This window comes from Medicago sativa, chromosome 1 (assembly GCF_051527215.1).
Source record: "Medicago sativa cultivar Bolivia chromosome 1, Bolivia_mono, whole genome shotgun sequence".
Taxonomy (NCBI): domain Eukaryota; kingdom Viridiplantae; phylum Streptophyta; class Magnoliopsida; order Fabales; family Fabaceae; genus Medicago; species Medicago sativa.
This window is the reverse complement of record NC_140749.1, coordinates 70,760,684-70,786,340: the sequence shown is the minus strand read 5'-3', so window position 1 is coordinate 70,786,340 and position 25,657 is coordinate 70,760,684. Positions and strand designations below refer to the sequence as shown.

At 33.3% G+C, this 25,657-nt stretch overlaps 3 protein-coding genes, 1 non-coding gene and 1 pseudogene across 6 annotated transcripts; 2 read left to right on the top strand and 3 right to left on the bottom strand.

Moving 5' to 3' along the window:
* The first annotated feature begins 973 nt into the window (after positions 1-973).
* LOC146956941 (subtilisin-like protease SBT3 pseudogene) lies at positions 974-3,765 on the top strand (annotated as a pseudogene). The gene has a single exon (XR_015021547.1). The product of XR_015021547.1 is annotated as a subtilisin-like protease SBT3 pseudogene (transcript).
* An 846-nt stretch (positions 3,766-4,611) lies between these two features.
* LOC146956939 (type II inositol polyphosphate 5-phosphatase 15-like) lies at positions 4,612-14,611 on the bottom strand. 2 transcript variants are annotated; one of them, XM_085732837.1, is made up of 12 exons: positions 13,789-14,611; positions 12,839-13,091; positions 10,317-11,109; positions 9,892-10,016; positions 9,483-9,567; positions 8,682-8,847; positions 8,540-8,580; positions 8,195-8,447; positions 7,532-7,655; positions 6,372-6,732; positions 5,149-5,515; positions 4,612-4,996 (listed from the first exon to the last, which is right to left on the bottom strand). In XM_085732837.1, the coding sequence occupies exons 1-11, from the start codon at positions 14,468-14,470 to the stop codon at positions 5,162-5,164; spliced, it is 3,237 nt and encodes a 1,078-aa protein (XP_085588963.1). In that variant the 5' UTR covers positions 14,471-14,611; the 3' UTR covers positions 4,612-4,996; positions 5,149-5,161. The 2 variants fall into 2 exon arrangements, with proteins under 2 accessions (XP_085588963.1, XP_085588970.1); XM_085732844.1 differs by lacking the exon at positions 8,682-8,847 and having other exon boundaries at positions 8,540-8,612; positions 9,478-9,567.
* On the top strand, positions 7,272-7,325 carry LOC146956940 (small nucleolar RNA snoR14). The gene has a single exon (XR_015025324.1). It is a non-coding gene; the product is annotated as a small nucleolar RNA snoR14 (small nucleolar RNA).
* Positions 14,612-17,907: 3,296 nt separating the features above from the next.
* LOC146956938 (small ribosomal subunit protein uS12-like) lies at positions 17,908-18,823 on the bottom strand. The gene is made up of 3 exons (XM_085732659.1): positions 18,580-18,823; positions 18,360-18,488; positions 17,908-18,211 (listed from the first exon to the last, which is right to left on the bottom strand). The coding sequence occupies exons 1-3, from the start codon at positions 18,736-18,738 to the stop codon at positions 18,071-18,073; spliced, it is 429 nt and encodes a 142-aa protein (XP_085588785.1). The 5' UTR covers positions 18,739-18,823; the 3' UTR covers positions 17,908-18,070.
* A 2,231-nt stretch (positions 18,824-21,054) lies between these two features.
* On the bottom strand, positions 21,055-25,132 carry LOC146956937 (heavy metal-associated isoprenylated plant protein 30-like). The gene is made up of 3 exons (XM_085732667.1): positions 24,835-25,132; positions 23,355-23,430; positions 21,055-21,584 (listed from the first exon to the last, which is right to left on the bottom strand). The coding sequence occupies exons 1-3, from the start codon at positions 24,985-24,987 to the stop codon at positions 21,262-21,264; spliced, it is 552 nt and encodes a 183-aa protein (XP_085588793.1). The 5' UTR covers positions 24,988-25,132; the 3' UTR covers positions 21,055-21,261.
* Positions 25,133-25,657: the final 525 nt, after the last annotated feature.

Here is a 25,657-nt window from a genome sequence, read left to right as displayed (position 1 = left end):
GCTTAAAAAAAAGCCTAGGCCTTCTCTATTTAAGAAAAAAGCCTGGTCTGGCCTGGCCTGTCGTAGGCTAGGCCGTAGGCCCCTGTAGGCCGGCCTGGCCTATTCCCATCCCTATTGGAAGCATTCTCAAACATTAAATACAGACACATCTCTCATTCAAGATTTGACATTCGTTTGCCACATCGTAGGAGTCGGCTTCACTTCGCTAAACACAACCTTCGTTGGCTATTATTTATCTTTTTATTGCGAAAAACTATTCTTTTAACCAAATATTGACGTGTAAAACCATCACTATAATAAGTTAGGCTCCGTTTACTTTATAAAAATATTTTCAATTTTTATTTTCAAAAATTGTTTTAATTTTACTTACTAACAATGAGATATTAGGATCTTGAAAAGAAGAATTGTGTACATTTTTTTTAAAATAATGAAAATGGCAAAAAAAATTGTTTTTATTATTTTTGAAGATGCATTATCTCTAACTATCATTTAATCTTCTTTCCGTCATAATTATTCATTTTAAAGTCTCACATATTCTTATTAAGATATATTTTAAAAAATAAAAAATTGAAAAGGTTTTCACAAAGTAAATAGGACCCTCCATTTCAACTATGTTGACTTCTCAACTAGTACTAACAAATATTTGATTGAAGCACACCAAAAATTTCTTGACTCTACACATACAAAGTATGGTAGCATGGACCAAACAATCAAATAATGTTTTCAAAGTTTGGAATGTACGAACCTTGCAAACAAATTAAAGGTGTCCAAAATGGGACAAAAATCATCCACACCAATGACATTCACATATAGCTCATCATCCATGATAAGGAAACATGGACCTAAGAAGATTCCTTTGTGAAATTGGAGATGAAAAATATCGCATGAGAGTTCACCATGTCATCCCTCGTTTTAAGTAGTAAATTTTGAAATTATTTGTATGAAGTAAAAAAAATGGCGAGTTCTTATTAGTTGTAGGTGCAAAACAAACTACACCAAGATGTATATATGCATATCCGTTGAACTTCAAGTATTATAATTAATGGTAAGAGATTAATTCATCGAGGTACTAAGATTCACATTTGAAGGGCTAATATTTCTTAGTAGTCACCCTTTTATACACATTAGTTTAATATCGAATTTCTGACCACACACTTAAAGTTCCAATTATCTATTAACCATGGCATGATGTCATGTATGTCATCCATGTTGGTTTTTAGTTTTTCTATTTAAAACATCAACACACATTGGCTCACATTTTCAAAAACAAACCACTCAATCATGGCTACCCATATTTCTCAATGCATATTGTTTTCCTACATTACATTCCTTCACCTCATTTTCATCACATTAGCTCATTATGATAACTATATCATCCACATGAACTTATCAGCCATGCCCAAAGCATTCTCAACCCATCACACATGGTATTTATCCACTCTTTCCTCTGCATTAGAGAATCCTCAACTCACAACAACCAATAATCTCAACTCTCCAATTTCTTCTAAGTTAATTTACACCTACACACATGTCATAAATGGTTTTAGTGCTAACTTATCACCAAAAGAACATGAATCCCTCAAAAATGCACCAGGTTACATTTCATCTATAAGAGATTTACACATGAAACTGGACACAACACATTCACCTCAATTCCTTGGCCTCAATCCCAACATAGGCGCTTGGCATGATTCAAAGTTCGGTAAAGACGTAATTGTTGGTGTGATTGACACAGGAGTTTGGCCAGAAAGTGAGAGCTTCAAAGATGATGGAATGACTAAAATTCCTTCAAAATGGAAAGGACAATGTGAAAATAGCATTCATTTCAATTCATCTCTTTGCAACAAGAAACTCATTGGAGCTAAATTCTTCAACAAAGGATTATTAGCAAAATATCCTAACATCACCTTAGGATTAAACTCCACACGTGACACAGAAGGTCATGGAACTCATACTTCAACAACAGCAGCTGGAAGCAGAGTTGACCATGCATCATTCTTTGGTTATGCAGCTGGAACAGCTTCAGGAATAGCTTCAAAATCGCGTGTCGCGATGTATAAAGCTATATGGCAAGGTCCATTAGTAACATCTGATGTAATAGCTGCAATTGACGCCGCAATATCTGACGGAGTCGATGTTATTTCATTATCATTTGGAATTAATGACGTGCCTTTGTATGAAGATGCCGTAGCTATAGCAACATTTGCAGCTATGGAAAAAGGTGTTTTTGTTTCCACTTCAGCAGGAAATAATGGACCAGCCCTTAAAACATTACACAATGGAACACCTTGGGTTATAACAGTGGCTGCTGGAACTATGGATAGAGATTTTCAAGGGACTCTTACACTTGGAAATGGTAACAAAATCATAGGATTGTCTCTTTATGTAGGAACATTTTCTACACAACATGTTCCAATTGTTTTCATGGATTTATGTGACAATTTTAATGAATTGAAAAAAGTGAAAAGCAAGATTATAGTGTGTGAAGACAAGAATGGAACTGGCCTATTTGACCAAATCAATAATTTGAATGCAGCAAAAGCTTTTGGAGCTGTTTTGATTTCAAATGTCTCAGACATATTCTATTCACAGAATAGCTTTGCAACCATCATTGTTAATCCAATAAATGGTGAAATTGTCAAAGCTTACATCAAAAGTAGTAACTCTACTTCAATTGCAAGCATGTCTTTCATGAAAACAGTTTTTGGAACTAAACCAGCACCTAGTGTTGATTCGTATAGTTCAAGAGGGCCATCATATAGTTGTCCATTCGTGTTGAAACCTGACATTACTGCACCCGGTACTTCGATCTTAGCGGCATGGCCTACAAATGTTCCTGTGTTGGAATTTGAGTCTCAAAAACATTTCAGCGAATTCAATGTGATAAGTGGAACATCTATGGCGTGTCCTCATGTTGCAGGTGTCGCGGCGCTTTTGAAAGGAGTGCATAGTGATTGGAGCCCAGCAGCTATTCGGTCGGCAATAATGACAACATCAGACATATTTGATAATGCTAAGGAACACATCAAAGACATTGGAACAGACAAAGCAGCAACACCTTTTGCATTGGGAGCTGGTCATGTTAATCCTAATAGAGCACTTGACCCTGGTCTTGTTTATGATGTTGGTGTACAAGATTATGTGAATCTTCTTTGTGCACTTAAATACTCACAAAAAAACATCACTACCATCACAAGATCCTCTTCCAATGATTGCTCTAAACCTTCCTTGGATCTTAACTACCCTTCTTTTATTGCTTTTGTCAATGATGGAAATTCTTCTTCAAGGCCGATACAAGAATTTCATAGAACAGTTACCAATGTTGGTGACGGACAAGCAATTTATGTTGCTAGCATTGCACCAATTAAAGGGTTTCGTGTCACTGTTATCCCAAACAAGTTGGTGTTTAATGAGAAGAATGAGAAGCTAAGCTACAAATTGAGGATTGAAGTTGCAAGTATGACAAAATTAAAGAAAGTGGCTTTTGGATATCTAACATGGATGGATGTGAAGCATGTTGTTAGAAGTCCTATTGTGGTCACCAGCCTCAAATTGAAATTCTAGATTCATATGTTGTTATGATGTTGGAGAGGTTATTAGCATATAAATCAAGTGAAAAATGTAAATTAACTAAAGGACTATTTGATAAATAATATTCATTTTTCACTTGACTAAAATGGCTTTGTAGGATTCATTATCATGTTTTTGATATATTATTTTGTAACAATGATAGTTTTTAATCATTTGAATGGACCTTTCAAGAAATTAATATTATAAAACAATCTTGTCTGCATGAAAATGGTTACAAGATGGAGTAGCTACTGGAACATAAATTGCTTGTCCCTCCACAACATTGGTAACTGTTGCTACCTGTTTTGATGGTGCTGAGACGTGCAATCATCTTTTCTTGCTATGTTCATTTTCTTATAAGGTGTGGTTCAAAATCGTTGGATATGGATTGTGTTTATCAATTTGGTGGAGCCATTCATTTTTTGTAGCATTGTTGAGCAATTAAGAGAAAAAAGGTGAGACATATTATATGATTAACTGTAGTGTGCTTTCTTTGGTTGCTCAGAGGAAGCATCTGCTCTACTATAACTGAAAATCTCTTCCCTATCAATGTCTTCAATAATTTGGTCCACAATACTTAACCATCGTTGCCACTACAAATGCTTTCAGCTTGAACTTCTCCAATACTTGGTCTTACTCTTCAAGGCATAAACCAACAGTTTCCTGGAACAATTGTCAATGAAGGTAACACAATAAAATACACCACTAAAAGATTTTACATTTAAAGGGCCACAAACGTCGTCGGATTTTTTTTACTAATAATCCATGGTCTTTTTATACTCCTTCCGTTTCAAAATGAGTGTCATTTTAGGCAAAAAAAATTGTTTCAAAATGAATGTCACTTTGCATTTTCAATACAACTTTAATTTTTTTCTTCCTACTTTATCCTTGATAAATACTCCAACTTTTCTCTCACACAATTTTCAATGCAACTTTATTTTTATATTTTCCTTATAAAGGGCAGTTTAGTAAAAGCGTTATATTCAATGATTATTTCATTCCATTTCTTAATTTGTGTGCCAAAGCCTAAAGCGACACTCATTTTGAAACGGGAGGAGTATTATTTATGTATATTGTATTAAATGAAGGTCACATATTATAGGAAGTCATTAACAAATGGACTTCCATTACACAAAATTCCAAGCAAATAATGAGATGCTAGAAACTATGAAGTTCCAAAATATTTGTTAGAAGCAACCATCATCTAAAAGACAAACTTAACAATAGTATCTTCAACTGCCCTAACATGCCACTGGATTTTCCCTTTCAATTGTAGCTTCGGCTGTTTAGTATGGTAGATAGACATTTACAGGTTAAATTGAGCTCCTTTTGGAATTAAATGGTATCATAAGCTACTTATTGCCTTGCATTTGCTTTCTCTGTACAGATCAATCAGCTCCGTGATTCAAGTTCAACCACAAGCTCCCTATGAAAAAAGAAGAAAAAAAAATCATTACCAAACATAATCAAGATGTTTGCTTATTATTGCATGCATACACAGGAACTTCTGTCCCTTGCAAGATAGTTTATCAGTTATATGTTCCTCCACCAAAATAATAAAACAAAATAGTCACTCACCTTAATTGGTGCTTCAAGGGCTATGCAATTTATGCAGCTGGTCAACCACATCAAATGAATTGCTCAAACGTTGGAAATCAGATCGGTGAAGTACACTTCCTTGGACGTGCCTGGAGCCGTTTGGTTGAGTCAATTGGTTTTTCTTGGATGAATAACAGTGGTGAACACGCACTCGGTGATTTCTTGTCTGAATAGCGTAATTCCCATGCACCTTAACAATCAAAATTGCTTCCTTGTCTCTGGAGTCTTCACACCAAGAGTTCTGTACAACACCATCAACAAACTCTTCCTGAGTCTGAAATTCCTCATGATGCACTGATACCTCAATAATCTGATCTGGTCTTATAATACCAGTTGCAGGACTTACCTGAATCATAAAATGTGCAGGTAATTATCATATGGTGCATTGCAAAGGGATGCCTTTTCTAAAGAAAAACAAGTTTAGTATTCATACACTCAAAATTCGGCTTTAGAACTAATTTGTAGTACTAAATCCAATTGTTGGAACTAGTCTTTTTTTAGTTCACAGGAATATAAATTGCACATAGCACCATATGATGCAGACATAACACCCCGGCTACTGTGGCCACACATCTGTATGATGTTTTGACTGCTGATCAAATTGAACGGCGCAGCAATAAATGTGGCCACAAGAGTGAGCTGACCAAAACTACAATATGAAACTTCTATCTTTCACGTTTTATTTTTGAGTAATCCTATCTTTCACATTGACTGCATGAAAGTGGATTTTTAAAAATCCATGTGATAGCAAAACATATAAGACAAATTTTTGTCTTCTCAATATGCTCTATTCCAACTTACTCCTCGATATATTTGTTCACAATCTTATTTTTATGTGCACTCATCCACCTCAGCAGTCTTATCTCCACTACACACTCGTCAGTCATCAATGTTTACAATGGACCTGTGTAGATCTCATCTTAATCTATTCTCAATTATTATGTAGTACAAATACCATAATGTATAATTTTTTAGCACTGATGTACATTAACAAACACAAATTGTTACTTGCTAAATGTATGTATCTATGTGTGTGTGCATGTAAAGCAAATTTTGGCATGGCGGTTACCTTGCAGCTTTTTTGTTACTTTATAAAAGATACACAATAGAAAGAAAGAAAGAAAATACAAGAAACAAAAATCCTTCTGTAATCATAAATAATTAAGTATCAATCAAATAATATTTTAAATGAAAAATATTACCTCAAGCCACCTAGGCAATCCAAAAGAACCTCTCAACTGATGGTTTGTTGCCTTCTGATCCTCCAGTACAGTAGTCTGCCCTTCGCAAATTATTTCGAACAAAGCATTGTCTTCTGTACTTTTATTAGTAATACGCAAAATTAATGTGTCCTGGTTTTGAAGAATTATGTTGTTTGTACTTATGATAGTTTCAGGAATCTTGTACAATTCTTTCAGAAGACATTTTATTTTCTCATTTGACTCGAGAATATCTCCAAACTCCTGTCTCCGTATTGGTTCATCTACTCGAGCAATATCTGTAGAAAAGATGCAGCGCACAGGCTTGTGGTCACTATCTGTGACATCCATGCAGGCTTCGTACCTATTGAAGGTAAGATGATATATTAATTTAAACAAAAATTTAAAGAAAAAGATGGTGCTTCCACTCATGCTTTTCGGAAACATTTTAGAGAGTAATGCTACACAATCAGTAAAGGTTAAAATATATTTTTATCACTATATAAGACACTCAATTTCAATTGGATAACTACATATAAAAAAAAAATATCAATTTAGTCCCTATTTGTAATGTAAAATCATTTTCAATGTTGTCCTTAACATCTATTGCCGCTTTGACAATGTCACATTGACATGGAGTTTTTGTGATGTGTAGGGGCAAAGTTGAAAATAGTGATGCATGTAAAGACACATGTTTTTTGTATAGGGACCGATTTGAAGAAAGTGTCACATATAGGGACCATATTATATATTTTACCCACAATAAAAGTACGGCAAAGTTCAGCCAAAATTTGCCAAGCCAACTTGTTCTAGCAAAATGTTGTCGATCTAGTAGTTTTCTGTTTTTTAAAAGTCTGTAATTCAATTGTGACTTGTTTCACATGTCTCGTATAATAAAGTTTCCTGTCAATCCTCTGATATTCTTGTGATATACTAATGAATCCCAACAGGTTCTGAATCTGATCGCTATCTTAATTCCCTCTTTTATGCATATGTGTGTGTGTGTGTAAAATAAATTTGCCTTATTAATAAAGGGGTCAGAGCAGCATGAGTTAAGCAGAACATGCCAAGTATAATGAGACTTAATACGCACAAAGTCCTTATGGTAGGGTATTTTGATCCGTATACCCAAATGCAATAAACATATAAACTAGAGCACTCACTGCAATACTGAAGAGACAACAGGGTACTCCAAATTGCATTCAGCAACCAAAGAAGAGCGACTATCACGATACAAAATTCTGTCACACCAGGCAGGGATGCGTTTCTTTTCACCAGAGTCATACCCTTCAAAATAAACATTCCATACAAATCAAGTGTCTTTCACGTATTGGAAATTTTAACGCAGTGCTGACGACAGAAAATTCAAATATAAACAGCATTTTTTGTGGCTTAAAAAAGGTCTCTTCACCATTCAATTTATAATTATACGTATATGCCATCCATGAAGTTGCAAGCACCCAAAAGAATGAAAAATTAAATTCTGCTATTCAGATGCTCTGTTATTCTTTCTTTCCCTTCCCCACCTCAACCCTACAATTTCAGCAATTGATATATGCCATCCATGAAGAGAACAGTGAAAATCATTATTACGAGGTGAGGCTGGGATTTGTCATTTCATAAAAAATGTCTTTCTTTCATTTTCGTTGCTATGTTTTTGATGCTATAGTTTAAAGGTGTTAGTATTTGGAGCAGCATGATTTGCACTAGACTCTCATTTCTTTTTCACTTTTAGATGCTATTGTTTCCCTTCAAGTTCAGTTTTCAGAGACCAATTTGTGTGTGTGTGTGTGTGTGTGTGTGTGTGTGTGTGTTGGGGTGCCAACCTGCCAAACCAGCTTGGTGTCGTTCAAACTTGTATGTGGGAGGAAATGTTATTACTGCTTCACGCATTCCTTGGAAGGCATTCCCAGCTTCCATTTCAGCTCGAAGCTGATCCCTTTCTCTAAGCCAATCAAAGCATCTTTGAGATACAAAATCTCTTGCTTCATCATACGAAATGTCATCAAGACGATAGTTCAAATCACCAAGAAATACAATCATGTCTGCCTCAGATAACTCAGGTATCCCTTCTGCAGGCTGGAAACCAATCTCAAGAATCAGTGCTTCATTCAACTGTTTGAGTGCTAATGCATTACTTGAAAAGAATAAAGTGGACAGCATGTACATACATTTGTACCACGAAACATTGGAATAGAAGCTGAAGTTCCAGCTGCAACAGAAAGGACCAATAGCAAGCCAGATCTATAAACAGGTCAAGATAAATACATGGATAAGGTAAGTGAGAAACAGTAATAGACAGAGGAAAGGTACCAGGTGTTGTATTTAAGAGGTTTGTTGGTCGACTAAAGGACATTGTTCGGTATACATAATCAAAATCTGAATTGCGACGACCAACTGCATCTAAATGTGCAGCAAAGTGACAATTAACAAAGCACATAATCCGATCATACACTCTAACCCTCAAAGCAACAGCTCCCTGGTGAGACAGTCAATTTCCATATCAATGGTTAGAATGACAAAAGTTGACACAAAACGATGATGTGCCTCTTGAATAAAATTTTGTTTTCCTTAAAAGCAAATTCTGTAAAAAAAAATAAAAAATATTGGGGTGGCACAGACATAAACCACCTAAAACCAGTCTGGTTAACTCATTATTTTATGATTTATTAGCTCAACTGTGATTGAACCGGTAAATGAACAAACATACTATACTAATCAAATATATATTTGTAACAACATATTCATGTTCAACAACAAATATAACATTTATAACCTTGTAAATATGTTTTTCTATTACATAATAATTTAATTTAATTAAATTAATATACTATAATATCAAATGATTTTAGGTGTAGTGGAAATGGTTTTTTTTAATTTAATTGAAGTACATGTATTAAAATATGTAAATAAATACACTGTGTAGTGGTTAATACGAGTTGCTATCTACCATGATAATATTAACCTACCTTAGAACTTTCATAATCCTACAAGAAAAACTGTCGGATCTTATATCCTAACATATCTACTATTAAAGTAAACCAAGATGTAGAAACACAAGAAAGTAAGCCAAACCAGCTTGCAAAGCATAGCAGCAGAGAAAACATACCCTACCTTATTTCCAATAGCACGTCCAAAGCCACATGGAACTGCTGCCGCCTCAACATCCCCAACATGAAGTCTAATGTTTGTTTTAACCCTGAACACAAAATCAACGACAATTGAAGAACCAACAAGGCAGAACTTCGAAAAAGAGATATACGTTCAAACTGAATGAGGACGGTAGTTGGTATTTCATTTCAGGATACAATTAAGAGCCCAACTATTGATGGTGCATCGATATATTTCAAACCAAAATAGAATTTACAACAACAAAAGCAGGAGAAAAAAAATAAGCTGATATCTCGTACCCAACCAACTTCAAAAACCAATATATATTTATACTATAACAAACAACAGGTATTATTTACAATATATCAATGACTTCACCAGCTCACGTGTATTTCTCCACATAGGTACTCACCACACAGCAATGACCAAGCCTGCAAGTTGCCTGGATCCAATTCGTTTAAATGTTGAACCTTCATCCAGTGTTTTGTCTATCATATCCAGCCACCACTGCCCAGCAGAACTACCCTCCAGTCCTACCTATATGCTTGAGAGAGATAGGGGTTAGGGGGTGTTATGAACAAGAAAGGTTAGGCAGATATTAGTTATACTGTGTATGTATGTGGGTAAGGTACATGATAGGTAAGAGTGAGAACAGGCTCTGATGAGAGAAATTAATCTGACCATCCATGAATTTTTGCATGGTCAAAGATTACTGCTTCTCACTTCTCATGCTTTAACAACTATTGCTTTGCTTCAAAGTAATGAAGTTGTTGTCTAATGATAATATAGATCTGATGTACTAATTTTCTAGTATTTTTACATAGAACAATAACTCACAGTTTCTTTAGCTGCAGACATTGCAAGAAATCCAGCGCCCATTTCAACCTCTTGCAACCCAACAACAACAAGGCCAACATCTGAGGCCACAGAACCTAGCCATGAAGTAAGGGAATCTTGAGATGCTTTTCCTTGTCCAACATTCCAAGTGCCACTCAAGATCTTTATGTTCTCTATTTTAGTATATAAAAATTCTTTGCCGCCCAATTCTGAACACAAGATGCTATCAAGAGGTCCTGGAGAGGTGATGTTCCATCCTCGTATGCCACCGTGGTTAGCCAATGTGAATACATAGCCAACTCCAACTGTCATTTTTACAAGTGGACAGCTATGAGCCACCCAACCCCCTATCAGGTTACCCTTCAGGTCCAATACCTGGACAATGCCAGACACATAACCTACCCAAATTTGCATTCCATAAGTACAAAAACATTGAACAGCAAATGGGTGGTAAATAAAATCCTGTATGCGATTGCCATTTCCATCCCATTGCACCAGCAAGCCACTTGAATATCCTGTCCAAATCATCCCATCAATTGTTACTACAAGTGCTTCAGTTCTCCGATTCTCATCTCCAAAGGCTCCCTTTGCTGCAACTCGGCGAACAGCATCGGCTGCCCCCATTATGGCATTACGTGAGCGCTGAAAGAACCCAATGGAACTTTGGTTTCTGTCTTTCCTAGAACTTGAAACAAGGTCGGCCGGAAAGTCTTGCATTGAAGGCAAGTCTGATCGATTCTCCATTTGGCCATCTGAATTGAAAACTTTCAACAACTCTCTTGTACGAGCATCCCTGTACATGAATAAGCACTAGCTTATATCAAATTGACAGGTTGAAAAATACACTTAAATGATTAGGAATATCTAAGCATTGAGTAATGTAGACAAAGAGAAACTAAGGATCAAATAACAATGAGGTCTCAATCCATTTATGATATCTTTATACATCTCATGTCATAGGGGGCGACCAGGGCAGCATGCATCGGAATAAAAAAGGACACGAGAGATTCAGGATATATAACCGCGTAAAAATGCAATGCATTCGCAAATATCTTACCTAGTTGTTCTTTCATGGGTTTATTTTCTAACGATTCATATCATAGAATAAATATGAAGTAATTAGCAAGAAGCAAGTTAGACCCTAGGAAATAACTAATGTGACATACATATACTATATCCATACATATTGGTACCAAGTCTAAATATTAGACACAAAACTACCTATTATTATTTTTTAGATTGCAAATTTAATCAATCCAATCATTGAATATATATAACCTCTATGTTCACATAGTATAATTTTAGATAAATAATTTATAAATTTTTAGGTATATAATTAGTAGATATGTACTTATATCTTGTAGATCAGGGTTACTTTATAAAAACCTCCAATTCAATAGTTGGATTAATAAAATCTCTCATTTATGGAGAGCTACCAAAGGACGTAAGTATGTCAAGATTTTACGCTTGGTGTAAGTGGTCCTATGTGTGTCTTTGTCATTGTGGCTGCTCTACTAAACATTAATCAACAAGCATAAAAATGGTATCACCAAAAGAAAATTTCATTTCAGATACTAGATTAAGGAACAACCATAAGCTGTTACGTGGATGCCGAAGTATTACATCTCTAGCACACATCTCAGACAAAAGGCCCTTGGGCTTGAAAAGTATACAGTGTATAATTACCCACTTTACCTTGAACTGAAGATTTAAATTTACTATGAAAGTTAGTGACATCAAGGACCAAATTACAAACTATTTAGCTTTATCTTAGAGCTTAATCTTTAGGATCAAATTTAGATATTGTACTTAACTAATAGCACCTACAAAATACACAAACAGTTTTACCCATAAAATTAGGATGAAGCAGTTTAGCTAGTTACTATAATTTAATAATGTGAAAAAATAGGAACATAATCTAGAGTATTGTACCTAAGTTCTTTCCTATTTTTTATCACTTGACTTACTCCCGGTTTACTAAGTCAAGAATTGGTTATTCATTGACCATCCTTTGAACATTGTTGACTTCTAATTATCCCAAAATAGAACCATTTGTGTAAGAGAGTGTGTTTTATTTTTTAAATTGACTTAAAGATGATTTTAGTTTCTAAAATTTATCACTTCTAAAAAAATTAGTCCCTATTTGAATTTTATTCATTTTTAGTTTCTACACTTAACAAAAAGGGTCTTGCTAACAAGTGACCTAAGGGCACTTGTTAAGGATTCAAAAAAAGGAAATAATTGATACATTTTATGTTGAAAAAGTTACTTCTTAATGTTTCAATGTTTTGAATACACAACTCCCAAGATAAAACTTCCACTTTAAACTTCTTATCAAGTGCCCCAAGGGCACTTGTTAGCATTTCCCTAACAAAAATAGTCTAAATATAATCCGCGACCACAGGATATGAAAAATTATGAATTTTCAATTATATGTCAAAGCATAAATATAAAAGAATCAGCCATACTAACATTCATATATTACTACCAATAAGAGAGGCTGCTAGGAGATTAATACTCACCATAAAGCATATGAAAAATACCCAGCACTCCACACCTTTGCCTTTGAATTATCCGATACTAAGTACTTTATATCTGAAGTTAGCATGTTATTGTAGCCATTTGTAGATAGCTGGCTCCTCAAGTCAACGTAGGATCTCTCGATGAATATGACAGCCTTGTGCCTTTCCTCCTCTGTCAGATGAATAGATTTTTCAACAGCCTCCCAAGGCCATATTTTTATAACCCCTCCTTCTGAACCCGACCACAGATCCCCTAGATCAAATCAAGAAAAAACAATGTATCACATTTACAACAAGCATGTAAAGTCAGTTCAGATAAGATTCTCAAAAAACAATAATAAAAAAAATATCAAAATGAATTTGCAACAACAATTAATTTTTCAATCAACAATAGCTTCTCCAATGAGTTGAAATTATCTCCTTCATCTCAATTTTGCTAAAAACTCTCTATCTAACTCCTCCATAAACATCTACAAGCTTATATGTACCTATGTTTGTAAGTAAAAAAACCATAAACTTATGGTCTGTTTGGATTGGTTTATTTGAGCTTATCTATTGGGATAAGTTTTGTGAGATTATTTGGGAGAACTTATGACATTGTTCATAAGCAGTTTTCAGCTTATTTTCATAAGTTCTCCAAGATAGCTTATGAAAACAGCTTATAGCTTTATACGAAAACAATTTAATTTTATTTTAACTACTGCTCTAGAAATAGCTTATACATAAGCGCTTACATGAGAATCTCTTACACTATAAGCTGAATATAAGTTGTTTATTATAACAGAGGCTTTATTTTAATGAAGACAGAATATAATCCAAAGTTGCTTATCTAAAAAATGGAAAGAAACAAGTGTTCACTGTAAAACTTGTTTACACTGACAGTGTGTGAAAATTAAACTCTAACGAAGCAGAATGAATGTAATAAGAAAGAATTGAGAATGAAAAATAACCATAAGAAGTGATTGTGATTGAAAGAACAGGTCCACGATGAGCTTGCCAAGATAACTTTTCGTTAAAATCGGAACTCTGAGAATCCATTTGCCAACACCGAATCTTCCCATCTCTATGTCCACTCCACACCAACCTATTCCCTTCATCCGCAACCAAACAAATCGCCGGCGAAGTCCAAACCGATTCACGAAACGGTGCACTCTCTTCATCACCACCTACTTCTCCACCGTACCACGACGCATACAGATCTTTAAAATTCCAGAACCGGAGTCCACGTTCAGTCGCAGACCATAATTGCGACTCGGTCGCAACAATGGTGCGTAAAAACCGTCCAATCTGAGTCTCGCGTAAGGGATGGGGACGTAATTCGAGAGAAGGAGGACGGGAAGGATGTACGGCGGCGCGGAGAGGAGGTTTGAAGATTCCGGCACCGCCGCCTTTGGCGATGAATTCAGGGAGAGGGAGGTGGTCGGAGATATTGAGTTTACGGTCGAGGAATTGGAGCATGCAATCGAGACGGCGGTTGGTGGAATGAATAGAATTGGAGGATGAAACGTCGTCGTTGTCGTTGGAAGAAGAAGAAGAGGAACGTGAATATAAGAAAGTGCGTTGTTGTTGTTGTTGAGGAGTAGACGACAGTGGAAAAGATGAAGAAGCGTCGTTTTGGTGAAGTGGATCCATTGGATTAGAAGAAGATCGAAACGCGCGGAAAGAATATAGGGAGTATTGGATTTGAGAGAGAAAATGAATGAATTCAGAACTGAAAATGGTGAGACCGAGCGTTTGGACAAAACGTATGTTGCAGCTGAAAAAACATGTTGTGACGAACCACGCTGGCACACTTTATTTTATGTAGTAACTGTAAGTCTGCGAGATAAGATTATTTAATTAAGGATATTTTTTAATTTATGTCTTAAATATGCACGTTTTCAGATTAATTAATTCATTATTATGTCTATTGATGATGTAATTTCTTTTTGGTTTTAAACAAGTATGTGCAATTTTGTTAAAAAAACAAACAAATATATGTAATTTTTTCTGTAAAGAAAATATTAAAAAAAATTGTTGATTCGTATCAACATATATTAGTGGTGTTTTTTTTAACAAGAGCTCTACTCGATTTATAGACTTGGTTTTCATTAGAAAATAGTGTAATCAAGTTATGGATTGTTTGTTTGTTGATTATTTAAAAGAGTGTAATCAAGTTGTTTTTTTTAATCAAAACAATATTGAATTTCGTTTTTTTTGTTGTCAAGTAGTCAAGTGGCTAGATTCATACACATTATGTGTGGAAAAATGGGAAATCCGGAGTTTGAACCCCGACCCTTCCACAAATTATCTCTGGTAGCTATCAACTGAGCTACACTTACGGGACAAACAATATTAAATTTCTTCTTGATGATTTTGTGAACATTTTGGTTTGAGCTTGAATTAAAACTAAATTTAAGAGTCATTGTTGAAATTTTTATAATTAATGGATTACTAAATCGCTGAAATATTTAACTATGACTACTCTTGGTATTTTATTTTTGTTTTTGTTGATAATATTGTTTTGTTTTAAGGCTTTGTAGAAGTTTGGAGGGAAGGGTTTGGGGGTGAGAAATATTGAGGGAAATAAAGAAATCTTTCACATTGATTTAAGGGATAAATCAATGTTTATGATTCATGTATTTTTAATATTAAGAATATTAAAATAACATAGATTCAATTTGAAGAATTCATATAAACATCAAAACCCCCAAAACTCTCCTCCAATTAAACTTTTTAGTTCCTTAAATAAGAAGAGTTTTGTATTATGAAGAAAAATTAACCCTCAAAGCTCTCCCCTCTCAATGTTCTCTATTTCTTTTCTTTTTTGAACAATCAAAAATGGAATATATATTAACAGAAACGAATGTTCTCTATTTCTTGCACTTGCTCCTTCCTTTTTCAAAACTATCACCTCTTTTCCCCTCCAAACTTACAAACAAAGCCAAGTGTTTTTGTTTTTGTTTTTTTGACTCTGCATTCTTTTAATCTTAAAATTTTTTGTGTTTTGATTGTTTTTTTAATAATTCCTTTTTTTGACTTCTTAAAAAAATTAGTTATATGATTTATATATTTAAGTTTTCTTTTTTAGAGGATTATCTATTTAAGTTTTTTTTTTAAAGAAGGATTATCTATTTAAGTCATATTTTTGTTTATTTATGCTTCTTTTTTTTTACAAAAATAAATACTTCTCTTAATTTATACAAATTTTAAAAATACACACTAAAAACCAAAAAACATTATTGTTTTGACATCAAAATTTTGATGTTCACCAAATATCTAATTTTCTTATTTGAAGATGTCATGCATAGCATGTGGAAATAATTAAATAAATAGGTCAACTCTCATAATCTTGACACTTTCGGTCGACTTGTTGCCTCCAACTTCAAATCTCAAATCTCAATAGTCTGATTTTTTTTTGTCCTAATGCAGTCATTCACTGCAATAAAAATTTGTCCTACATTAAGACTTTTTGATACATTGAATCGTGAATAAGTTTTCATAGAGCTAGAAAGATTAAAGTTGAGGTAAAATTATGTCTGTATCAACTAGGTAACCGTTGTTTATATTGGACCAAAATTTTATATAAAAAGCATACCAAGTTCTAGTAAATCAGATAAAGGCAACTAATAATCAATTAAAAATTATTTTGCTCCGATTCGTATCTTCTATGCATCTAACTTGTAATGAAAACCAGAAAACGTATAAGCCATAACTATAAAGTCATCACCGGCTTTTTTAGTTTTATAACAACATTTATATGCATACTCCATTATCCACTAAAAAAATATTATCATATATAGGTTATTGGATTATGGATTTATCTTCTACAATTTTCTAAATAATTCAAGAGTTCATTTTTATAAAACAAAATGAGATCAAGAGTAATCCTTGTTTAATATGCTCTCTTCGCTACCTTAAAAAGCAGAATTAAAGAAGGTAATTGCTAATGAGTATTTTAAGGACATTGTTTATGAATATAAGGATATAGTAAATTGAAAACTATTATTCACATCAACATCCAATAAAATTTTATTATTTTTGCAGAAGAACATATTGTGTTCAAATCTCGTCATTGCAATAATCTTTATTGCTAACATCATCCGATAAGGGGATGGCGGAGATGAACACTAATATCGATCGTTTCTCGGCAATGAAAATGGTCATGATGTCATTCTCTTAACCCACGAAATTTACAGTGTAGCTCATGGGCATTCACTCTTCCCCGCTTCACCACTTTATCGTCTCTCTTGTGCGCAGTGGCGGAGCCAGGATTTTTCTAGAGCCTGGGCAAAATCCTAGCATTACCTCACCTGGGAACCTAAATCCTTGGCAAAATCTGCAGGAAATGTGTTTCCATAGGAAAAGCTCAGGAAAATCTGCAGGAATTAGCCCAAAAATCCGCAGGAAAAGCTCAAAGTTGTAGTAATCTCAGGAAAATCTGCAGGAATTAGCCCAAAAATCCGCTGGAAAAGCTCAAAGTTGTAGTAATGGTTGGGCTGACTACAAAGGAAAGTTGGAGCTGAGCCTGGGCACTAGCCCAGCCTAGCTGGGGGGTGGCTCCGCCCCTGCTTGTGCGTCATCCGCCGCAACAATCACTACAAGAAATGTTGCATTTTGCCAGGGGCAGAAGCCCTGGTAAAATGCTAAAAGTCTTGGCAATTGGACGTTTGCCAGGGGTTTTGCCAGGAGCAGAATCACCAGCAAATCTGCTCATCGCAAATTGTCCTGTCAGGGGTTTAGCTCCTGGCAAAATGCGCTCCTGGCATAAGCCCTGGCACAACCCCTGGCAAATTGTGTCTGCATAATTGCAGACTTTTATGACACATTCTGGTCAATACAGGCTTTTGCAGACATCACATCAGTCATCTTCAAAACATGCCAGGGACATTACGAGGGGTTAACCCCTGGCAAATTGTGTACGATTTTTTTTAAAAAAAAATGTTTTTTATTTGTTTAATTATTAAAATAATTTTAAGAAACGTTTTTAAATTGTTTTTTTTATTTCTTTGTTTTAAAATTGTTTTAATAATAAAAATTATTTTAAATAATTTTAAAAATCGTTTTTTTTATTTTTATTTTTTGGAAGATTCACAAGTAGGCAATGTAATAAATGTTCCTAAGAGTAAGAGTGAAAAATGACGTTCCACAAAATAACAAGATGCAAAACTATCTGTAAATGCCCACTCAACAGGAAGCAAAAATCAACATAATTTAGAAAAACTATAGAAATCAAAAACCCATTCCACAAATCTAAGATCTTGGCTTCTCCTTCTTCTCCTTGAAAAGGGCAAGAAGAGACACCCCAGAGACCTTCACAACCTTGAATCTAACTCCAGGAATATCTCCCACAGCATGACCCTTTCTTCCAAATCCAGCAATCAAAACTTCATCCTGCAACCATCAGTCACACACAATGTCACACAATATGGATACAAACAACAAATTACTAATAAGATATGAAAAACAATTTAAGACAGTTCCAGACATAACAGTTTAAAATCACTGATCAAACCAATAGAAAATACAAGCAAGGACTTACATTTTCTTCGATGTAGTTTAAACAACCATCGTTGGGAACAAAGGCAGCAATTTTCTTTCCATTCTTGATTAGTTGTACCCTGGCACACTTACGAATAGCTGAGTTGGGCTGTTTAGCCTCAATACCTTTGTAAATAAAACAACAATCATTTCTTAGCATCACATGCTCATATCAAATAAAATTCTAGTAAAAAAAATACCAAGCTTAACCACTCTTACATCTTTTCGAGGACAATTCCCTTTGCGTGGGAAGAACCAGCAAAAGGTTTCTTCCACTCATTCCCAAGATGAGACTTCTTGTATGACTTGTCAGCCCACCTTTGCCTCCTGCGGTGAGACTTCAGCTTGCGAGCAGCTCCCATTCCATGTGTATTCCCCATGGCTGCTTGGTCCTTGTGTGTTGAGCTCGGAGGTTATGGAGGGACACGAGCAGCAACAGCACCAACATATATGTACAAAAGAGGTAGAACTTCCCAACATATATGTACATAAGGGAAAAATTAAGACCTTGATTTGAAACAAAGAGAACACAACAATGGGGCTGTAAACTCCGGCGCGGTAGCTAGGGATGAGTTCACGGGGGTGGGAGAAAAATGGGTAACGCAAAAATTTCTCCTTTCATGAAACTAAAGGTTCCAATAGAAAGCTCTCGCTGAGGAGATGAAGAAAATGATCTTTTTTTTGTTTGATCGGTGAAAACGGCACTAGGAATTGTATCTAGAATGGTGGTGTGGTTATAAGAAGGAAGAAGGAAAGAAACTGTTCTTTGGTACGGTTTGAGTTTTGGAATTATGTTATTTGGTCTTTGGAGAGATGACAAGTGATAAAAGAAAATGTGGTAATGTGTGTATTTGTATGGTCCACAAAATCAAGAGACATAAAAAATGAAGGAAAGATAACGTGTGGTATGTGTGTTTGTTTCAATAAAATATAAAATAATTAAGCAATAAGACAGTGAAAAGTAAACAAATAGTCTGCACACCCTGCCACTCTCATGTGCTCTTGTCTCCATTTGAATTTCAGTTTTCCCGCTTGCACTTTGCCAGGGGTTATTTCATTTTGCCAGGGTCAAACCCCTGTTTTACATGAACTCTGTCCCACCTTTCCTAAAGTCGTTTTGCCAGGGGCGTCCCTGGCATAGCTCCTGGCAAATTTGCCAGGAGTTCTTGCTCCTGGCATAATTCTCTGGCAAAATGCGACATTTCTTGTAGTGAATGTCAAAGTGTCGATGATCAAATCTAAGAAGATGGGAAGAGGGAAAGATGACAATGAAGTGGAAACAAACAAGATTGTAAAAGCAGGGGCGGTTCCTCTCATGAGGATGAGGTAGCTTTTGCTACCCAAAAAAAAAATTTACTCTTGTAGTGGTTGGTATCTATTTATATTTAGTTACTCCAAATAATAAATATTGAGCTACCCCAAAGAAGTTTGACTGTCGAAAATTAGTATAAATAACAAAGAAAAAAATTGTTACATGGTTGATAGATTTATTTATACTGGTTTGATACTTTCAGTCTTAATAACAACTATAGGTAGAAAATATCTCAATAACAATAGTGAGAAACAACTTAAACTGATAATAAGTTCTTGCAAATAACTTGTTTGTTTACATTGAAAAGGCATTAATAATCTACTTATTAAACAATCAATTGTGGATAAAATTGACTTCTTAAATTGTGTTTGCGTTTTACCCGACTTTTTAAATATTTGTTGTCAATTTTTATTTCAATTCTTGTTGCTCTAATTTACACTTCATATAAGTAAAATTATTGTGATTTTTTTATGCATCGGTTAAGTTTTGGATTAAATTTGTTTTTGGTGTCTACAACACTCGCAATTTTCAAGTTAATTAAGTTCCTAAGATTTTGTTCATTTGAGTCCTTATTTTATTGTTATAGCGAATAAATATAAGGCTAAAAACACTCTTTTTTTTTGTAAAATTTTAATAAAATGAGACAAAAATTGAATTAAACTTTTGTAAGGATTAAACCTAAAAAAACTATAATTTATGGGACTAAAAAATGTTTTATCCTTAAATTTCATGTTAGTTTTAATATATATTTTTATATTTGGCCCCCGCGCTGGCTAGCTTCGCCGCTGCTTGCAAGGGTGGTTATGTGTCATATTAGTCACATTATGATGATATTATTAATAATGAAATGAGATGAGTCTTTCTTAGTAAAAAAAAGTGGTGAAAGAATGTGGAGACGGACAAATAACTAAATCAGTGTATTATAGTACTTTTATGATCAAAGTTGTCTAGTACTTTTGGTTTTTTAATATTTATTTTAACTCAATTAATTTCTTTTTTTTAAAGGTCGGTTAATTAATTTCTTGAAAGTTGTAGGAAATTGATAATATGTGATTGAATATTAGCGTAAAACACTTTTACCTTGACAGAAAATATAGATTATTTAACCTCGAATATTTATCAAATCAATTCTTGAAAATTAAAATATAGTTTCTCCATACAACTACATTGTCATACATTTTGTTTTTCTAAAGTACAAAAAAAAAGCTTATTCATGCATGAGTGAAATTAGTAATAACATCATTAATTAACATTTCCTTCAAAAAAAAACATCATTAATTAACATTAGTCTACCGAAATTTGTAATTTTATTTATGATGTTTTTTCCCTCAAACATCATGTTTTTTTAAGAAGTCTTCCTCAAACGTAATAAAAGCATACAATTCTAGGTAAATTCTTCCAAGTTTCACAAGACATACCTTACTGCAAATTTACATATCATGATACATAAATGTTTCCACAACTAGCTAGTAATAAGACACACATAAACTTCCTGCATATTTACATATTTTGATAAAAGTTTTCACAACTTGCTAGCAATACACACACATAATAGTAACAAGGGGAAAGGGGTTTATTAACTTATTTACATTCACATGAGAGAGCAAGCATGAACATTATCATCATTAAACATGTTACTAACTTGGTCATCTCCACGTTGAGTAACATGAATGGTTCCATGTCTATCTGGGAGATTGTAACCATGTCTATAGTAATTGTAACTTTCTTTGAACTCATTGGTTGTATCTTTGAAATAATGACTAGCTGATGTGAAGTAAAGTGGTGGATTTGGGTATGGCCAAAATTCAGCCCTTTTTCCTGACCTCCTAACTGCCTTAAGCACTTTGTTCCTCTCAACATATCCTGTAACTGTTACCCTTTCCATCTCTAAGTCCACTTTCACCGAATCTATGCCTGTTAATTAAACAACATATTACAAACGTTATACATGTGGAAACATCAACATATGATGTTGTCTCATGTTAATGATATATGTGATTTATTACAAGCAAAATCACACTATGTAAATGGTGAATAGCCTAGGATGATTGAACCCATAGAATATGTGGAAGACTAAACATGGTCTTGCCACATTCACTCTACCAAAATGAGTCTATTTGAGTAGTTTCATAGACTGAATCATACAGTTCAACTAGCGACTCACTCATTCGATGTGACATGCATACTGGTTTAGTATCTTTCAAAATAATATCATTCATACAGTTAAAATTTGCTTATATTTTGAAAAGGTAATTATCAACATTTTTTATCAATTTATCGTGATTGTTGTAGAATATATTGATTGTGTTTTATTTTTAAGAATATTTTCATAATTTTATATCTGACGAATCATTTATATGATTAAAGAGAAATGATATATGGACATCTATTTTGCAACAACTATTTTGACAAACTTATGAATATGGAAATATTTTTGTAAAAGCATCATGTTTTGAAGCTTTTTTTTTACAATACCCCTATATTTATAGGGTTGTCAAAATAGTTGCTGTGAATTAGATTTTCATATATCATTTCTTATAATTAAAATGCCTAATCAATGTGATTGTGAGTTTTAAACTTTTTATTTTCAAATATAAGCTCAAAGGAAAAACATTATTCCGTAAAATAAAAATTAGAGAATGAAAGAAAATTAGAGAGATGCATAAAATAAATATGAGGGGTTGGATAGCTTAATTGCATTGATATTTGCCTATAAAAAATAGATAAATAAAATGACAAAAATATATGCAGAGAGAGATTTAGAGGACATTCCTTCAAAAAAAATAAAAATATATGCAGAGAGAGATTTAGAGGACATTCCTTCAAAAAAAATAAAAATTTTAGACAGACATACATAAAGATAAATAAATAAATAACAAAGAAGGAATAATAGATATTTTGTTGTAGATAGAGGCACATCTTGTCAAATGTCACTTTCAACCTTTTATCAACAAAAAAGATAAGACAATTTTCATCCAAATTTCTTTTCTTCTATACCAAACCACGGGAGTGAATCCTTTGACATTGAAAATAATCTAGTACTAGTAATATTTTGTGGTGGCTGTATCCCTACCCTTATGCACACTCTTTTTTCTCCTTTTTAATGTTAAACACACACTCTCTCATGTTTATGGAGGGCAACGGTTCCACATGAGAACAAATAAAGGGAGAGGATTTCCTCTCCCACACGGTCACACTTTTATGCTTACACCAAAAAGAAAAACATCCCGGTGATTTATAAAGAGTTACATAGATTTTTTTTAATCACACTAATTAGAAAGTTAATAAAATTTGATCAAGGATTTACCTAATGATCGAATTCTTATAAACGTGGTTATTAGAACTAACATTACCTAACTAATCACTTGAATTTAACCACTTGATTTGAGAAGCTACTTTTTTTTTTTGAAAGAAACTTGCTTATAGCATTTCATTGATTTGAGAAGCTACTTAAATATGAATGGATAATGTAATTTGAACGAAAAGAAACTACCGATAAAATCTAAATTTCAAGTCAATATATATTATTTAACTTCTTTTTTTCTAAAAATTAATTGAAACTGGTAAAGCCTTTTCTAGGTCAATTATATAGATTATAGAATTTTATAATATTTTATCATAAATTATTTGTAAATGAAATCATAGATCCTTGAACACTTGAGATATTTGAAAAACAAAAATTACCTTTAAGCTTGTAGATAGCGTTTTTAACAACTCTTTCACAACCTGTACAACACATCCTTACTTTCAGCTCAACGGTCTGAAACAAATGAGATCCACTTTCAATTTATTGAAACTTAATTGTAATTTTTCTGATAAAAAGTTGCTTGAAACATTGATCGTCTCATATGAAATTCAATATACATGAAGAGCTATATTGGTGTTCTCAGAAATAAAATATATTATAACTTAGAACTTAACAAATGTACAAGTAAATTTTAATGGTGAAATGATCAACATAACTCATTCGTGTTGAGTTTTAATATTAGAAAATTTAAATTTGTTTTTTTTAATAATATGTTATTTGTTTTTAGCCCAGATAAAAATGGAGTCGTGTCGTGCTATCCCTTTGCTTCGGCCACTATCAACAATTCCATATAGTTTTTGAAAAAATATATAATACAAATTTTAAAAGTTATCATCTAATTTTTAAATTATTGATTAAAATATATTTAAATATGTAAACTTAATAAAAAGTGATACATTTAATTAAAACTTTTAGATAGTTTTAAAACATGAATTTAATTGATATTAAGTAGTATTGTCAAAAAAATATTACACTTAAATCCAATCATATCTTATCAAATAGATGATTGTGAAAAACTAATATATATATATATATATATATATATATATATATATATATATATATATATATTAAAGTAACATTAAAAAACAAAATGGGTTAATAAAAAAATGGGGGCTAGGGTGGACTATTAGCCCACATAACATGTAGCAGTCGGAACTGAATAATATGCAATCCACTAACAAAAAGATTTGTCTCATTTAACTCATTTATGTACTTGTTTATCGAGTTTAAGTGGATCGGATCATTCTATTTGACCTCCACAATTTTATTTTATTTTGCTAATAGGATCCTCAATTTTTTGTAAAATAGTTGATTTACTCTTTTTATTTTGCAAAATCCACCATTTTACTGAAAACTGCGGGAGTTCACATTTGAACCTCTTCTACTTAGATTCATATATTAGAGTCACACACACATATATACCAAAGTAATGAAAAATTTTAAAAAAAACGACATATATATTACGCTGAATTTCATGTATACACTCTTGTACTCCCCAGAAAAAATTACTTTTTCACTCTTCTACTCCTTGTTTGCTAAATTGTAAGCTTGTTATTATGGTATATATAGTTTTTCATTTTTACATTTTTTTTCTTTACGGTTATTTTTGGTCAATATATTTGGAGATGATGATGATGATAAAATTTTAACAATTTTTATTGTTATACTGGAAGAAACAATATTTCTTTTTAACAAAGCTCTCTTGATAACTTGCAAAACAATCCTTTCGTTAAAAATAAGTAGCTAAATCATACTACTTGGACCGATATATTATGTATACAGTATATATACACATAAACACTAATTAACAAGATATAACATGCCATATATATGGTAACTAAACATTAAGCAAACCTGCAAGGAAATTGGTCGACCCTTCGGCATGTTGAACCTCTTATTGGTTTTGTGATTATTATTATGATTATGATGATGAGAAGGTTGTATAAACCAACGGTTTACAAATGAAGAGATTTCATAGCCAAAAGTTCTATATAACAACGAAGCCATGGTTGGTTGTTAATTGATGTACTGAAGAAGGAAGGAAGGACAGCTAAGGAAGAAATCGAACATAGAATATATTCCCTTTAACCATTTGCGTCTCTCGAATGATAATAATATTTTCAAATCAATCTCTAGAGTTATATATACCACTAATCCGCATATGCCCTATTAAAAATATATATAGTACGAATTAAAATAATTAAAGAGCATCATATTCTTTGAATACACGATATATACACATTATACATAAGATATTTATTTATGAAACATTTCTCTCAACTAAACAAAGTGATGTTACAACCTCTCAGACAGGAATGGTATCTACAACGATTGAGGAAATGGGAATAACAAGTCTTGTAGGATATAGATGAGATTAAAAATATATTCTGATAATCTTCTTTTTACATAACTATCTATGAAAGTTATTAGACAAATGTGCCCAATTCTCTCAACAAAATTATATTCCCATGCAGCAGATATTGCATTTTGCAGTTTTTGTCTTTCAACGCCCACCCGCCAACTGTTTTTTTCCCATATTTAACAGGAACTACTACAAATTAAAGAATCTTTTTGTCTGCCTGCAAAAAGAGAATATTTTTGGAATTCAACAAAATATAATACAAGAATATTTCGGGCAATACACGTTTAGTTATAATCTGATCAACACCTCACACAA

What these genes read in the sequence shown, in the direction of transcription:
- LOC146956939 (XM_085732837.1), bottom strand. Translation starts at nt 14,470, where the DNA reads ATGGATCCACTTCACCAAAACGACGCTTCTTCATCTTTTCCACTGTCG. An exon ending in TGTCTGCAGCTAAAGAAACT is followed by an intron (nt 10,017 to 10,316) that starts GTGAGTTATTGT and finishes TCAAGCATATAG; the next exon opens with GTAGGACTGGAGGGTAGTTC. An exon ending in ACACCAAGCTGGTTTGGCAG is followed by an intron (nt 7,656 to 8,194) that starts GTTGGCACCCCA and finishes TTTATTTTGAAG; the next exon opens with GGTATGACTCTGGTGAAAAG.
- LOC146956938 (XM_085732659.1), bottom strand. Translation starts at nt 18,738, where the DNA reads ATGGGGAATACACATGGAATGGGAGCTGCTCGCAAGCTGAAGTCTCAC. An exon ending in AGGGAATTGTCCTCGAAAAG is followed by an intron (nt 18,489 to 18,579) that starts ATGTAAGAGTGG and finishes TGTTTTATTTAC; the next exon opens with AAAGGTATTGAGGCTAAACA. An exon ending in TAAACTACATCGAAGAAAAT is followed by an intron (nt 18,212 to 18,359) that starts GTAAGTCCTTGC and finishes TGATGGTTGCAG; the next exon opens with GATGAAGTTTTGATTGCTGG.
- LOC146956937 (XM_085732667.1), bottom strand. Translation starts at nt 24,987, where the DNA reads ATGGCTTCGTTGTTATATAGAACTTTTGGCTATGAAATCTCTTCATTT. An exon ending in GTCGACCAATTTCCTTGCAG is followed by an intron (nt 23,431 to 24,834) that starts GTTTGCTTAATG and finishes CATTTGTTTCAG; the next exon opens with ACCGTTGAGCTGAAAGTAAG. An exon ending in CGCTATCTACAAGCTTAAAG is followed by an intron (nt 21,585 to 23,354) that starts GTAATTTTTGTT and finishes TTTAATTAACAG; the next exon opens with GCATAGATTCGGTGAAAGTG.